The sequence below is a fragment of the Rattus norvegicus genome, chromosome 4, assembly GCF_021556685.1.
Source record: "Rattus norvegicus strain SHRSP/BbbUtx chromosome 4, alternate assembly SHRSP_T2T, whole genome shotgun sequence".
NCBI classification, from domain to species: Eukaryota; Metazoa; Chordata; class Mammalia; order Rodentia; family Muridae; genus Rattus; species Rattus norvegicus.
Window position 1 is genome coordinate 63861494 of NC_141537.1, and position 16698 is coordinate 63878191.

General features: G+C 44.2%; 1 protein-coding gene across 2 annotated transcripts; it reads left to right on the forward strand.

Moving 5' to 3' along the window:
• The first annotated feature begins 2416 nt into the window (after positions 1-2416).
• Positions 2417-15129, forward strand: Akr1b7 (aldo-keto reductase family 1, member B7). Of its 2 annotated transcripts, NM_053781.3 has the most exon segments (10): positions 2417-2642; positions 5977-6144; positions 6665-6781; positions 7838-7915; positions 9636-9758; positions 10024-10130; positions 10524-10605; positions 11103-11186; positions 11748-11830; positions 14778-15129. In NM_053781.3, coding segments are annotated over 10 exon segments (951 nt in total). In that variant the 5' UTR covers positions 2417-2576; the 3' UTR covers positions 14821-15129.
• The last annotated feature ends 1569 nt before the right edge of the window (positions 15130-16698 follow it).

Genomic DNA, 16698 nt, shown 5'->3' on the forward strand with positions numbered 1-16698 from the left:
ACATGGTAAGTTCTAGAGCCTGGTATACAGCTCAAGTAATTTAAAAGGTGCGGGAGAGATGGCTCAGTTGTTAAGAACAGTGCTGTTCTTACACAGGACCTGAAGTTGGTTCCTGGCACCCATATTCGGGTTCACAACAGCCTATAACTTCAGGTCCAGGGGAACTGAAAACTTCTCCAAGGCTCCACAGGCACTTGCACTCATGAACGTATGTACACACACACACACACACACACACACACACACACACACGTACACACACACACACTCACACACACTCACACACACACTCACACACACATTCACACACACACATACACATACACACACACACACACACACACACACACACACACACACACACTTTAAAAATAAAAATCAACCTGAAAAGATCAAACAAGAAAGCCACAAATCAAACAACAGCAGTTGCATGGGTGTAAGCATCAGTAGGTGGTGGGGGGTAGAGAAGCTGAGAGGTCTCTCCCATGGGATTTGGATATTCTCACATCTTCAGGTGGTTATTAGAGCCTAGCTATGTGTCCAGTCTGGAGATATATTCTAAGAGTCTTATCAGAAGTTCATGAAGATGTCAGAGCAGATAACAAGTAGACAATAAATGGGGCTCTATGTTGTCCAGCATTCCCTCTACCTACAATCACGATGCTCTAGTCAGCCACAGCAAACCAGTCTACAGGACCTTTAGTCCTGATGAGGCTTCAACCTAGTTCACTTGCTGACCCTGCCTCCTTCTGTATTTTACTTTATTCCCATTTACTTCTGGATTAAAATATACAGCATTTAGGATTTTCTATTTCCAGGTGCCAGTGGGATTTCAGAGGAAGGGGAGCGTGTAGAAATAAAACCGTGTGAGACAGAGCAGCTTGGCTGTGATTTCTACCTGATGTTTAGCTTTCCTGCCTAGTGTATCTGGTCTTTGATGGGGTGAGCCCTGTGTGCAGGCTTCTGAGACGTCTATACCACTATCCAGTCTCTATCCATGGACCCTACTCCCCGAGTCCAACTTACCTGACTGTGACAAGTGTATGCCAGCACATTACATTGTTTTACAATTCTAACTGGATTTGGTGGCTGGCTCGTGCTCTTTTCTCGGCGAGATTCTACAGTACACAGAGACAACCCTGTGTGTAGAGACTCATGGAACAGAGAAGGGACCCTTTGCATGCACCTCACCATCTGCAGAGGTAATTGTCCTGGGATATGGAACTTCTACGAAATGCCTCAATGACATACTTGGCAAAATTACTTACTCCCATTACAAACCGTTTGAGAACCAACGGAATATCTAAGAACAGTGGAAATGACCAAGTAAATGTTCACAAAACCAAATCTTTGGCAACCATTAAAATGTGTGTGGTGAAAGTAATTTTAAAATGGTGCTTTAGGGTTGGAAAGGAGGCCTAGCAGTTAGCGAGCTGCTCTAACAGAGGCCCCATGTTCAATTCCCAACCCATAAACCTCCAGGGAATCTGATGTCCTGTTATGGCCTATCCAGGAACCTGCACGCATGTGTATGGACACATACAAAAGTGAAAGAACAAAAACAAAACATTAAGTCAAAATGACTTGTTACAGATGTTTAGTTGTTAGGTGTTTAGAAAGTTTGTTTTATGACATTAACTTCCAAAAAAAATGTATAGTATGTAAGAACTAAAACATATATGCTCAGAGCCATTATTCCTAATACACATATGAGAAGACAGGAGAAAATAGCACTGGGAATGGCAATTTAAGTGATGGGAATATTCTGCTTTATGTTCTCACCTTTGTAAAGCATCTTTGGCTTTCTTAGTACTCAAGTACATGGTATTTCATAATCATAAATGATCTTTCTCAAATCAGGCACAATTTTTAAGAAGCTTGTTATGAACACGATTGGTCACCTCCCCAAATCTGAAAGAAAAGAAAACAAGGAAGAAGAAAAGTAGGTAGTGAGGAAGGAAGGAAAAGAAAAGGAAGGAGAAAGAGAATTTGATGAGAAAAGACCAAAGTGGCAAGCAGGTAATTTTCATCCACAGGGAACGTTCTTGCCTAACAATCTGACAGAAAATGCATGAATACGAATTAAATGACAGGCATTTCCAGAGAGGTGTCCATGACCTACATTAAAAAGAGAAAATCTTTCCACAAGGTCATCTGCCAGTTTCCTCTGCAAAAGTCATCCCCTTGTTCTTAATTCTGTGGCCAATGACAGTTATTTCAAAGTAGTTACTGTCAGACTAAAATGTCTCATTTTTCCTTGTCATTTTTCCTTGTCTCAAACTGCTTGAGTACCCCCATAGTTCACTAGCGTTATATCCACTCCCATGGCAATGACCCTTTCCAAATAAACTTACCAACTCATCTTGGATGACCTTTCCACTGCGTTATTTAGGTCCACAAACCTCTGAGCCACATTCCCAATAAAGCGTGCATTCTACACCAGGGAGGCCGCACTGTGCTGAGTGAGGCTGCTTGCCAGTGCGGTCAGAGTCCGCCTCCTCTATCCAGGACATAAAGACTTCGCCAGCCTCCTCACAGAGGAAGCAGGCATTTCATCTGCATACTTTGCAGCAACCATGACAACCTTCGTGAAGCTCAGAACCAAAGCCAAGATGCCCCTGGTGGGCCTGGGCACCTGGAAGGTGAGTGCTCAGTCTTGGGACTCCTGCTGTCTTCTAGCAGGGTTTTGGCCTTTTATTTTTTATTTTATTTTATTTTTTTTTTTTGCAGAGCATCTGCCTTGAGTTTGAAACCCCAGAATTATCACCCATCGTCCGTTTATTCGAGGCCACTTTGGATTGCAGAATTCCAAGATGAGGCCTTTCCTAGAAATGACAGCCGCCTTGGCGAGTATCAGGTGTAAACTGGTACTCTTTTCGGGGAAGTTATTCTCTTAGCTTTTCCTTGGGACTCTGAGGGTCTCTGTTGGCTTGTTACTGGCTGGCTGACTGAGAGAAAGGATAGAGTTCTGAATGACCCCGTTCCCACTCCTGCTCATGATGCCAGACTCTGCCAACATCTGAGTGGCCTGGGAGCCTGTGGGAAAGGCAGTCTCAGGTCCCAGCCTAGGCTATTGGACTGACCCCTGCAGTTTACTCCACACGATTCTCTCACTTATTAAGACCTGAGCAGCATGAGGGCCATAGAATGGGAATCGGGTCAGATTCTGCCCTGGCTGTGTTAATCTCTGCTGGCAAGTTGCTCCATGGCCCATCCCAGTGCCCAGTGAAGCAGATTTTCCACGAAACCTTGGGACAAGCCTGATATCGGCCCATCTTCTTCTAACTCTGCCTTCTTGGTTGTTTCCATCACTGATAACATGATGGTAGCCATCTTGTTACCAGGACCTGTTTTTAGTTTTGATTTTCATTTCCTGAGACAGGGTCTCACTCTATACCCTTGATCAAACTTGGAGTGATACTCCTGCCTCAGTTTCTTGAATGCTGGGATTACAGGTGTGAGCCTTCATCCTTGGATCAGGAATGGTTTGGGAACCTAAGTGTCCCGTGTATGAGACTCATTTCTAGTCCTCATCTGGTGATCCTTTCTTCTTCACAACGAGGGTAGGTTCCCTCTTTGTTTCTGCACTCGATTGGGATCTTACTAGACCTGTGGCCAAAATGATAATAACTGCAAACTTATCATTATTTAAACTTTAACTTTTGACTTATACTTCAGAGCTCAGAGCTCCAAGGTCAGCTACTTGCATTTTCCTGCGAAGCTCTAATGATAAATGACATGGGCAAAGCTGACAGGCAGTGGCCAGAAAGAGTCAAGTTACCTCTTAACTCAGTAGTTCCGCTAGCTTTCTGCTCCTGTACATTGCACACAATGACTCTCCTCAGAGTCCCAGTGTTTTGACTTAGTTTTACTACTATAAGATTTTACATATTCCATACTTGCTTATCCAGGAACCACTCTCAAATGTTGTACAAAACTTATTTTATAACTTCAACGTTTTTTTTTTTTTTTCATTTCTTGGGGTCCCAATGTTGGCTCTAATTTATTTTCTAATAATTTCTCCAAACTTTACAACTACCATGGTACAGTTATTACATTGTTTCCAAGATGAGAACACACAACATGCACCTGGGCCATTAGGACTGTGCTGTGCTGTGCCCCTATTTTTAATTGTTTAAGAATCATTACATCGAGGAACATCTAGTTTCACAGAACTCACCAGAGCAGAAGGAAGAAGAAATAGAAAAGTCAGTTATAATAAAATAATTATGCACACCAAGGCCTACTGAAAAATAGTCATGCACAAATGAAATCTATATAGTTGTTGTCCAGGGCTAAGGTTAGGAGAAATGGGAACAACTGGTTTTTTACAAAGGGCTACTGAGAGGTCTTCATTCTGGCCTAGAATAGCAAGAATTGCAACCAGAGTAGAAATTTCACATTCTGTCAAGGTAACAAATACTTACAGATCTCCAGGATGCTCACCCTGGATAAACTCAGGATAAATGCACTTTCAGAATTTCAAAAGCAGTTGTAAATATTGTGAAGGGTCGTTTTCCAGGTAAGGAGACAGTGCTGCCCTAAGGACTCTGTGCTCATCGGTGGATGGCAGGAGGGTGATGCTTTGGCTCTGGACCCTGGTGCTTTTGAGTTTCTAGAAATTCCTTCTCCTCATGATGGCATAGCTGTTAGTCTCTGCTTCATGTGCTTCTTCTCAAGGTTTGATGCTCAGAAACAGATTATTTTAGATTTTGTAATAGAGGAAGAGTTATTTATTTGCTGTTGTTTGAGAGTGTCTTCTGTAGCTCAGGTTGGCCCATACTAATTCATTATGTGGCTGAGACTGGCTCTGGACTCCTGATTCTCTTCCTTTCTACCTCCCAAATGCTAGGATTAAAACATGGGCCCCCGGGGCTGGGGATTTAGCTCAGTGGTAGAGCGCTTACCTAGGAAGCTCAAGGCCCTGGGTTCGGTCCCCAGCTCCGAAAAAAAGAACCAAAAAAAAAAAAAAAAAAAAAAAAAACATGGGCCCCCATATCCAGCAAGATGCTGTTTTGTTTTGAATGAGATAGTAATGTGCCCCAGGCTGGCCTCAAAGTCACAACTCTCCTGCCTTGGCCTCTCATGGTGAGATTACAGCCAGGTAGCACTATTCTCTGCAGAGTTATGCGTACCTATTTTCCTAAGCCAATACCTGGCTTGGTTAGGTCAGGACAGAAGGTGATATTTTAAATGTCCCTTCTCTTGTTTTGTTTTTTCTTTTTTCTTTTTTCTTTATCAACAAGGGGAAAATCCATTTTTATACAGTTTCTGGGTTTAAAACCCAAGACAAAGGGATAAAGTGTCTACTCAAGAGTTTCCTGTTTGTTCTTTTTCTGAAACGGTGACTACATATTGGATTGCATCTACCGAGCCTTACCAAGTGCCAGGTGATGTGCTAAAATCTTCAGTCTTGTGGCAAGCAACACAAAGGCCTCCCGGGGCAGGGCCCATGGCTTGCCATATTTTGCCGTCAAGGTTTAGGGAAATGGAGGAATCTGCCTAGCCTCATACTGCACCAGAAGCAGAATTCAATTACGTGGCTATAATGGTTTTTAAGATACTTCTAACTGTCTGGAGACTGAAAAACCCTCTTCAGAAGCTAGTTTTAAGCCTAGCCTTCAACAAGTTGCAAGGGGAGCCATCTGTCACTCTCAGAAACTGGAGGCACTTCAAGACCAACCTGGATTGGAGGACAACTAATTGTTAACTAGAATAGGACATGAGTCACAGTCATGACAATGACACGTGTATTAAGGTGCCAAAATGTAACCTAAACTTTTGTATGATAATCTAACAGTTTAGTGAAATAAAAAATAATTCACCTTTTCTCTTCCAGTGAAAAGCTCCCCAGTGTATGTTTTCCCCTCCTGTGTCCACGTAGAAATGGGACTCCAGCAAGGTTGTGGTTTTAAGAATCTGGTTTATGTGGATCCGTCAAGAGAGCATCCAATGGTCTTTTCTATTGCATTTCAGTCTCCCCCAGGCCAAGTCAAGGAAGCTGTGAAGGCAGCCATTGATGCTGGATATCGCCACTTTGACTGTGCCTATGTGTATCAGAATGAGAGTGAGGTGGGAGAAGCCATCCAAGAGAAGATCAAAGAGAAGGCTGTGAGGCGGGAGGACCTCTTCATCGTCAGCAAGGTACAAAGGGCCCCTTGGTGGATGCGAGTTCAACCCAATGCTGGAAGCAGGACAGGCTCCCCCTGGGACAAAGCAAACCCTTCAGCTCCTCAGGGCAGGTAGAGGTACCTGTGTATGGGCGGCTTTAAGAGCTTATTCGCCATCCCATATGTGCACAAATGTCTCCGGGCCCTTTGCTTTCTGCCTTCATTATATCTCTCGGTAGATTTCCACACCCAGACATACCCACTGTGGGATATATACTCATTGTCATCCATCACAAGGCCTGACAGGACCAACTTTAGTCAATGGCTTGCTATGTTAAATGACTACGAAACAACAATGCCAAGAGCATAGGGGACCACTCAGGAACTGATGTTGACCTTCTAAGAGCTGATGAGCTATTGTGTTGCCTTTCTTAACTGATTTCTTATAAATGAATGGCCTGTCCTGAGGTGTACAAATCTCAAAGCAGGGAGAGTGACTGTAGTGTGGCCTTTCTCTCCCAAGTTCTAACGCTCCCTTGTCATACACCCTGCAGCTGTGGTCCACTTTCTTTGAGAAAAGCCTGATGAAGGAAGCCTTCCAGAAAACTCTCTCAGATCTGAAGCTGGACTATCTGGACCTGTATCTAATTCACTGGCCACAGGGACTTCAGGTTTGCAGGTCCCTCTTTGCCTTATCTCTGTTTTCAGAGAGGTGTTACAAAATGGCGACTATGCCGAGACTGTGACACTGGGGAGGGATGAAGCAGGAGGTTGGTTTTGAGTTTTATTCTATTTTCTGGGTGTTCTGTCTCCATGTATATATGTGCACCATGTCCATGCTTGGTGGCTGTGGAGATCAGAAGAGAGCATGGGATCCCTGGGAATTGGAGTTCTAGATGGTTGTGAGACACTGCCTGGGTGCTAGGAACCAAACCTGGGTCCTGTGCAAGAGCAATGAGTGCCTTCATCTTCTCAAACATCTCTCTAGTCCTCAGAAGATCTTGTGGAGGGCACTGGCTTGGAATGGAGGATGAGTCAATAGGTGGTACTTGGTGAGACTCATGCTTGGTTTTCTGCAACTGTGTTTGAAAGGAACAGTAATTTCTGCTACCATTTTAGATAAGCTGCAACTGGCGAGCCATCTTCCTGTTGAATGAATGCCCAGAATGCCCAGATGTCTTAGAATAATCTTGCACAAGCTCCTTTTAATCAAAGTATGCCCATGGAGTGACCTCCATGTGTGATTATATTGGTAGTTAGTCAGTCCAACCTGAAGAAACACTGTACAGTGTCTGGGGCTCTGCTCCCAAGAATTGGAGGGATGTGGATTCTCATCCTGTTGCTCTCATGAACAGCCTTGGTGATCGTGGCATGGTCTCCAAAACTCAAGCCTTCTCAAGGCTGCAAGGTTAGAAGACGCTGGCTACTCTCTTACCCAGATAACTGTACTCTTCTGATATAAAGCCTCTGTCTAGTGACCTTGAAACTAAAATTCCACCCAATTTTACATTGGCTAATTTCCATGATGATAATGATGGCTTCAATAATATACTAGTGGACTTGGAGTCAGTTGAGTATTGCCAGAAATAGAGGAATAACATCCCATGGTAGACTGACATGGGCAGAGTTTGACACGGGTAGTTCTTATTTCATTGTCTTGAGATGTCTCTTCCCAGGACCAGGAATCTAAATGCAGATTCTGGTGAGATTTCTGTTTTCATTTACAGGCTGGGAAAGAATTCCTACCCAAAGACAGTCAAGGCAAAGTTCTCATGAGTAAATCCACGTTCTTGGATGCCTGGGAGGTAGGTTCCAACTTCTTTCAAGTGTGCTCAAAGTTAAAAAAACAAAAACAAAAACAAATCTTCTCTCAGGTCCCCTTGAGACTCCACCCTGGTATGGAGAGGCTCATGTGCTCTGTATATAATGTCGGGACTATTATTCTCCAGTTCCCCTCTGCCCTGTAACGTGGTGTGTGTGGAGCTGCTCGTGGAAGTAGAGGACGGCTACCGGAAGACTACCGGAAGGCTACCGGGAGGCTACCGGGAGTCTAGCAGGAGGCTACTGGGAGGCTACCGAAAGTAGTTCTTTTCTTCTACCACATCGGCTCCAGGAAGAAACTGAGACCGTCTGGCTAGGCTGCGAGTTCTTTACTCACTGAGACATTTCCCTGGCCCCACAAAACACGTTCAGGAACAAAAAATTACCTTCCTGCAAGCTAGAGGCTCTGATAGATACCAAAAGGACCAAGTCTGTCAGCGAATGAGAGAGAGGAAAAAAAAAAAAGATAAAAAGGCAGGACATGACCACTCTTACATATGGTAGAGGAAAATATTCAGAGTATTCCAAGTTGTAGCCAAAGAGGAGACTCCATGTACCAGCTAAACACTCCTTGCTTGCCCCTGCCTCTAAGCCTTGGCTGCCCCTCCCCAACCTGTTCATGATTTTTCTACCTTTCTTCACGTCAGTGTTTTTTTTTTTTCAGGTTCAATTTAAACTCTCCTCCTAATGGCTCTCCTGGGCTAAGATGACTCCTTCCTTTCCTCTCTCACCCCTGTGCTATTTGACATCAAGTAAGCCGAGGTAGCCTAGCACCGAGGCTGGCGGCTCAGTGACAGAAACCTGAGCACTTGAACTTGGCCGTCAGAATCTCAAGCAGGAAGCACGTTGTATATGTTTACATATGTTTATGTTTACATATATGTGTGTGTGCATATGTACATACACATATAAACAAAACTTAGAATGGATGAAAAATTATAAATTCACATTTATCCACTATCAGGTTGGATAATTATCTTTGGGAAAGTTTAGAACAAGTTCAGTGTATTTAGTTAATAAATAAATAAACCCCAGATCCTTGGGTGGATGCAATATGGTTTGAACAAATGACCAGTGGGACAGATGTCAGGTTACCCAGATCTAGGCTGTGTGCCCCTGCCAGGGTCCATTTATCTGCAGGGTGATCGATCCTTCCTGTATACCTTTAATCACAACTGTGCTAGAGGCTGAGGATGAAAGATCGCATTTCAAATCCTGCCTGAACTTCAGAGTACCTTCAAGTCCAACCTGTATAACGTCAAAGATCTTATTCAAAACTGAAAAGTGAAAGGGGGAACTAGAGATACAGCTCAATGGCAGATTGCCCATCTAACACACGGGAGAGCATAGACTCAATCCCTAATAGCACAAAACAAAAAACAAAAAGAGAGACCACAGGGAGGATTCCTTTCCTTACTCCGTGGACTGTTTCCTGGATAACCTACATCACTCAGTGTGGGTCACGTTTGCCTAAGAGCAGACAGCAAACAAAATCTTAACTTCTCCTTCCTCATTTTGTCTGAGCTGGGGAAGAGTAGGAGGGCTGGAAGCAGTCATGAGTGCACCACACTTTAGACCAAAATTCTCCTTTAGTGCATCATTTAACTCGCCATGCAGGAGCCATTCCTCCTATCCAAGGACTAAGCACACCAGCATCCCTGTATCCTCTTAGAGCCATCTAAACAATGGTCCTCTCTGTGACAGGGCATGGAGGAACTGGTGGACCAGGGGCTGGTGAAAGCTTTGGGCGTCTCCAACTTCAACCACTTCCAGATCGAAAGGCTCCTGAATAAGCCTGGACTGAAACATAAGCCAGTGACCAATCAGGTGAGTTCCGTGTGGTGCAGGGCCCTGCTCTGCACCTGCTTCAGCACTGGGAGGCAAGTTCAGTACTGTCTGCAGAGTCTCGCCATTGGGGTCTGTGTTCAGGATGCTCAGGGAGGTGGGAGGCAGGTCTCTGGGTCTGGTGTGTAGCACGTCTATCAGTGGGCTGTGTTTGGTCTTTGTGTTGGTCCATTCTTGTGCCTGGAGTTCCCGCTGAGCCTCTCAGAAAGGCCTCCTTCTCTAGTGATGGAGATGTTTTCTCTTGCAGGTCGAGTGCCACCCTTACCTCACCCAGGAAAAACTGATCCAGTACTGTCACTCCAAGGGCATCGTGGTCATAGCCTACAGTCCCCTGGGCTCCCCAGACAGGCCTTAGTAAGGCTTCAGAGTACTGGCTCTTTTTTTTCTCACTCTTAAAATAGCATTTCGTAATTTGTTATATTAACATGTAATTCCCAAGGCACAGATGAAACATACCAATGGCAATGTGTTTGGCAACTCGAGTGGGATTGTCAGGGTAAAGTGTTTTTAAAATGATAGTATGTTTGTTCCCGAGGAATACGCCATTTCTGACATCTAGTGCTGGAGCAGTCTTCTCAACCTGTCAAAGAACTAGATCCTGTGCACGAATCCAGGGGAAGGATCCTGCTGCCTGCCTTGCAGAGGGAAAAAGCTGCCATGCTCAGCCTTGACACTGTCCTGGCAGTGGTGCTCACAGGCATGCAGTAGCCATGGTGATTTTCACTTCAGCCATCTTTCTTCCTCTAGTGCTAAGCCTGAGGACCCCGTAGTGCTAGAGATTCCCAAGATCAAAGAGATTGCTGCAAAGCATAAGAAAACAATAGCTCAGGTAAAATAAAGTGTTTCCCCCTTTATCTAGCAATCCTTGTACAATCAATTCTTGTAGTCATGTGCATAACTATGTTGCTTGATTTTAATTCCCTGGAGAGGAAGAAATGGCAAGTGTAAGCCTGTTGGGAGCTTCAGAAAATACAGCTAGTACTAGTGAAGCAAGGGTCTGCTTCTGCCCTTCAGCTTCCTGCTGAGCCCTCAGGCTTTGGGTTCAGGTGTCAACTGTATAGGGTCTAAGCATATGACTACAGGCTACCCTCCTCATTCCAAGTTAGGAATTCCTAGTTGTTCCTTGGATCAAGGGACATAAGAGGGGAACTGGCAAAGTGTCCCTAACAGTGAAGGGTGTGGTTAATATTAATTGTTGTTAAGCCATAGGGAGCTACTTAGATAGTTGTCATTTACAAGAAGAAGGTGGTCTTCTGGACCACCTTACACAAACAGGCCACTGGACACATGCTAACTGGACACATGCCTTCCCTTCCTTGTACATAGGTTCTGATTCGATTCCATGTCCAAAGGAACGTGGCAGTGATCCCCAAGTCTGTGACACTCTCACACATAAAGGAGAACATTCAGGTAAGACCTGGGCTGTTCATCTGACATTCCTCAGTGAAACAGATGATAGGAGGAAAGGAGGAACCTGTCCTTCAGCTTCTCATCCCACTCTTTCATTGAGAGTGCGTCTTCCCTTCTTCCAAGCACTCTGTCAACTCATAAGTCAGAAAGCTGGCCTCAACAGAGCTGGGATGACTGCGCTCACAGATGGTCTCAGCCAAACCTGTCAGGATTGATCACAACTGTAGCTTATACCACAGAGAAGACCACCATTTACCATTGAGCACTTAGATCACAGGCAGAACACTGTGCTAGCCAACTGCAGACTGTCTTGTAGACACATGGACTGGACTTGAAAACTTGTCCTTTGAGATACCCTTCAGATATCACAGTCATTGTACACACTTAGCATACTTACAATCCAATCTCACCCCTCTTAGAACACTAAACTTTATAAATAACTCACTCTTAATTTAGAGAATAATATGTTTGTCATGGACATATTAGGGGAAACACCTAGAACCTCACATCCCACCAGCCCTTTCCTTGCTAAGGATGGTTTTGGGACTCTTCTCTTTCTAGGTCTTTGACTTCCAGTTGAGTGAGGAGGACATGGCCGCCATTCTCAGCCTCAACAGGAACTGGAGGGCCTGTGGCCTGTTTGTGTAAGTGGTACCAGGTTAAGTGGAAGGTTGATCAGGCCTTTCTCTAAGGTTGAAGGGTTAGTAGGAAGGAATGGAAGGCACATGGAATTATGGGATGGTTTTTGTCTTCAAATACTATTTTCTGGCAGTTGTGAAAAGTTAAAACAAAAGTTTGAGTCCTGGGGGAATCACTAAGAGCAGAGACATTGTTATTTGATGCTTGGTTTCAGAATTTTACCCACAGAGTGTGAATTTTAAAGAAAGGAGTCAAGCTCTCCATCCCTTGCTCATTCACCCAGTGACGTACTGCAATGTGCTATGGCCAGGAGTGGTCTACATGTTTGGGACATCGCTCTACAAGCTTCCTGTTCCCAGGCTCATATTCTACAGAGGGAAACTGAAGTAACTCTGATGTGTATGTCAGGGCGACATACACTATAGAGTAAAGTAAATAGGACAAAAAGTATAGATACCTTTTGTAATAGACACTTCAATACATGTCTACCCAGGGATAGCTTTGCTCATGAAGTCACAGTTGAAGGAAGTGAAAGACGAGTAGCATGGACATTTAGGGAAATAGCATTCTTGACAATCATAGCAACCGTTGCAAAGGCTCTGATGTCATAGCTCAGAGCACCCGATGGGATTGAGAACATTGTGGAATGGGCCAATGTTACTGTAAGAACAGGAAGTTGAGGAACTTTAGGTAAAGACTATGACCAGGTCTTTGATCTTTAGGTCTGAAAGAGGAATAAGCCATGAACAGAGGGTGGTGTGATCTGATATGTCTTAAGAGATTCACAATGACTTGTAGATAGAGAGACTACTATAATAACCCATGGGAAAGATGGCAGTCACTGGACCTGGACCACGGTGCCAGGGAGAACATGAGGAAGAGCATAATGTGGATAAAGAGGAACATGCAATCAATTTAATTTCTTCCTCAAAATGAACAGTTCAAGCTGGGTTTTTTTTTTTTGTTGTTGTTGTTGTTGTTGTTGTTGTGTTTTTTTGTTTATTTGTTTTGTTTCTGTTTGAGCAACTCAAATGCAGATTTAATTTTTTGGTAAAATCAAGGGTTTAACATGCATTTACTATGCCGGTTGGATATCAACTAGGAGAATATGTGAAGCTAGTGAATTTGGTGGCCTCAGAAGTCGACTTACGCTGGGCCTTAATCCAAAATCTACTACTTATTCACTAGCACAAAGGCCCTTGGGTAGTTTTGGTGATGTCATAAAATCACTTTTCTAATCTACAAAGAAGGGATGACAATATTAACCACAGTCAACATTATCTGAATACTCTTTTAGCAGACACTTTAAGTTCTTTGCTTATAGTAGTATCAGACTTACTACTCATAACCAATTTGTCCATTTTAATAGTATTTCCCACTTCACAGTAATGCAAGAAACTGAGACAATAGTTCTGAGGCCCTCAGCTGTGTGTCAGCTAACTTATGATCCCTCATGATGACAATTAGCTGGTAACCAAATCACTGATTGTTTGCAGGCCGTCCTTCCTTTTTGTTTTAAATTGGTTATTTTATTTATTTACATTTCAAATGTTATTCCCCTTCCCTGTTTCTCCTCCACAAACCCCTTATGCCATCCCTACTCCCCCTCAACTCCCATCTCACCACCCTAGTATTCCCCTATGCTGGGGCATCAAGTCTTCACAGTACCTAGGGTCTCCCCTCCCATTGGTGCCAGACAATGCCATCCTCTGCTACATATGCAGCTGGAGCCATGGTTCTGTCCATGTGTACTCTTTGGATGATGGTTTAGTCCCTGGGAGCTCTGAGGGTTCTGGTTGGTTGATACTGTTGTTCTTCCTATAGGGTTGCAAACCCAATCAGTTCCTTAAGCTCTTTCTCTAATTCCTCCATTGGGGTCCCTGTGCTCAGTCTGATGGTTGGCTGCAAGCATCCATATCTGTAATGGTCAGGCTCTGGTAGAGACTCTCAGGGGACACCTATATTAGGCTCCTGTCAGCAAGTACTTCTTGGCATCAGCAATAGTGACTGGGTTTGGTAGCTGCATATGGGATGGATCCCCAGGCAGGACAGTCTCTGGATGACCTTCCCTTCAGTCTCTGCTCCACTATTTGTCCCTGTACTCCTTTAGACAGGAGCAATTCTGGGTTAAAATTTTGATAAGAGTAGGTGGTCCCATCCCCCAACTGGGGGCCTTGCCTAACCTCTGGATATGGTCTGTACAGGTTCTCTCTCCCCTTTGTTGAGTATTTCAGTTAATCTCATCCCTGTTGGGTCCTGGGAGCCTCTTGCTTTCCTTGTGTCTGGGACTTTTGTTGGCTACTCCCAGTTTCTCATCCCCATTGCTACACACCTCTATTCAATTTCCCAACCCTCTGTACATCTCCCCGTCTCCTCCTATACCTGATCCTGCCTTCCTTTTCCCCCCTCTCCCCCTCCTCTCTTTTTCCCAAGTCCCTCCCACCCTCTACCTCCCATGATTATTTTACTCCCCCTTCTAAGTAGGTCTCCCTTCTTTTTGAGGTTCATATGGTCTGTCAGTTGTATTGTGGGTATTCCGAACTTTTCGCCCAATATCCACTTACCAGTGAGTACATACCATGTGTGTTCTTTCGTGACTGGGTTACCTCACTCAGGATATTTTCTAGTCCCATCCATTTGCCTGTGCATTTCATGAAGTCATTGTTTTTTAATAGCTGAGTGGTACTCCATTGTGTAAAGGTACTACATTTTCTGTATCCATTCCTCTGTTGAGCAGGCCCTCCTTTCTTAATACTCCTCTCATATTTTGGGAGAAGGTTATGTTGTGTGTGTGACTCCCCCACCCCCACCCCTGCCCATGTCCCATGTTCATGGTCTTGTTGCAGAAGGGATCAAAAGAGTACAGAGATAGCTGAATATACCCTGTAAGAACACCTTAGATCACATTTTTGCTTCTGTGGACTGTTTTCCTCTTCCTATTTGCTGTTTCAGCACAAGCGATGAAGAGGACTTTCCTTTCCACGAGGAATACTGATGTTGGTTCGCTTGATGAGATTCAAGCCGGGTAGATTCCTTTGTCCTTGTGTGAGACTCACTCCTCCTGAAGCAGATTTTAGCCACGTCTCTCTAAAATCAACCTGGATGTAGGCTACCATTTGGCCATGCAGGATTTAAATTTTTGTGTTCATCAAGGTGCAGACTCTCACAGGGAAAAGTGAGTCCAGAGAAACTAAGGTCAATGGTTTTCACTAATGAGGGCTGAGCAAATGTTTCTCATCAGGAATGCATTACCATGGTAACACTGGAGACACAGAGATAAAACAATAAAATGTAATAACAGTAACTTCTGTAGTATGTTGTCCATTACTGTGATAACCACCAGACTGAAAGCAACTTGTAGAGGAAAGAGCTTAGTCGTCTTACATGTTTCAGTCACAGCCGATCGCAGAAGGAAGCCATGGCAGAAACAGGCAGGAGCTGGGTCTAAAGCTGAAGCATAGATCACGGAGGAATGCTGCTCATCCAGCTTGCTCTCTTATACGACCCAGCGCCACTTGCCCAGGGGCAGCTTTATTCCCAGAGACCTGGGCTCTCCTACACCAATGAATCATCAATCAAGAAAATCCTCTACAGACATATGCACAGGCCATCTGACGGAGGCAATTCCTCAACTGAGGTTTTCTCTTCCTAGGCGATGACTCCAGTTTGTGTCAAGTAGACAAAAACTAATGAGTCAAAGCATCTAACACACTGTGAAGTGTTTTTGAATGAGTGAGCTCATTGCACCCCAAACTCATAATTCCCAGGCAAGGAAATAGAGGCATCAGGGAGCCAAGAGCTTGCTGATGGTACCAGGTAGTTTGTGGCTAAAGCAAGTTTCAAAGGAAGATGTTTTCAGAGACATAGCAAGGCAATTTGATGGGCCCTCTCCATAAACTTTCACCTGACCCCTTCCTTCCACTTTCCCCTGAGACTTTCTCAGTTACCTCCTCTTGCTGCTTGCCCACCTTGTCTATAATATGCTGTCATCCTAGAGGTGGTGGTGCTGGCAGCAGACTGCAAAATCCACAGAGGTGCCTCTGGCCATTGAGAGAGAATGGCACCTCTTGGTGTCTTATAAACCTAGCACCGGTGGCCAGCATCTTGCAACATTTGGTCTAAGTGCAAAGAAAGAGAGAGGGGGGTATGGAGGAGGAGTACAAGGAGGAGGAGGAGGAGGAAAGGAGGGAAAGAAAAGGAAAGAAGGAAATGGTTCAAGAACTAAGTAGTGGGGTTGGGGATTTAGCTCAGCGGTAGAGCGCTTGCCTAGCAAGCACAAGGCCCTGGGTTCGGTCCCCAGATCCGAAAAAAAAAAAGAACTAAGTAGTGACCAGTATGAACAAAAGTTCCCAGAAAGAATCACATCTTCAGCTGAACCTTCTGCAAGGCTAATTAAGGGGTTTGATTTTGCATAACGTTGAAAGATAATAATAGTCAATTATCTTGAGCCATCTTTAATAGTCTTAATAACTTACTACCTACCTCTATATGTGACCAAGAAATTCAAGACAATGAGGAGAAATAGGGGGAGGCCTCATATGATGTGTTTACAAAACTACAATGACCAAGCCAGCTTAGTCAGTCAACAGGGCCTTGAGGGAGGGAGTGAGGTTTGACAAGAAAAGAAAACCAATTAGATAAAATTGTGACATGACTCCAGTCTGTACTGAGGCTGAAGCAGTTTTATTTCTCTCCAGCCTGCTTTTATATCATTCTATGTACATCCAAAACACATGGTCAGTTCTTAGACCAAAGACAACGTAATCAAGGGAAGCCGTAAACAATAAGATCACATAAGGTAGTAATTAAGCAAAGTGGCAAGCCAAGAGATCACACAAGATAATAATTAAGTAAAGCAGTAAACAAAGCCCCA

What these genes read in the sequence shown, in the direction of transcription:
- Akr1b7 (XM_087655577.1), top strand. Translation starts at nt 7,883, where the DNA reads ATGAGTAAATCCACGTTCTTGGATGCCTGGGAG. An exon ending in ACATAAAGGAGAACATTCAG is followed by an intron (nt 11,187 to 11,747) that starts GTAAGACCTGGG and finishes TTCTCTTTCTAG; the next exon opens with GTCTTTGACTTCCAGTTGAG. An exon ending in AGGGCCTGTGGCCTGTTTGT is followed by an intron (nt 11,831 to 14,777) that starts GTAAGTGGTACC and finishes TTGCTGTTTCAG; the next exon opens with CACAAGCGATGAAGAGGACT.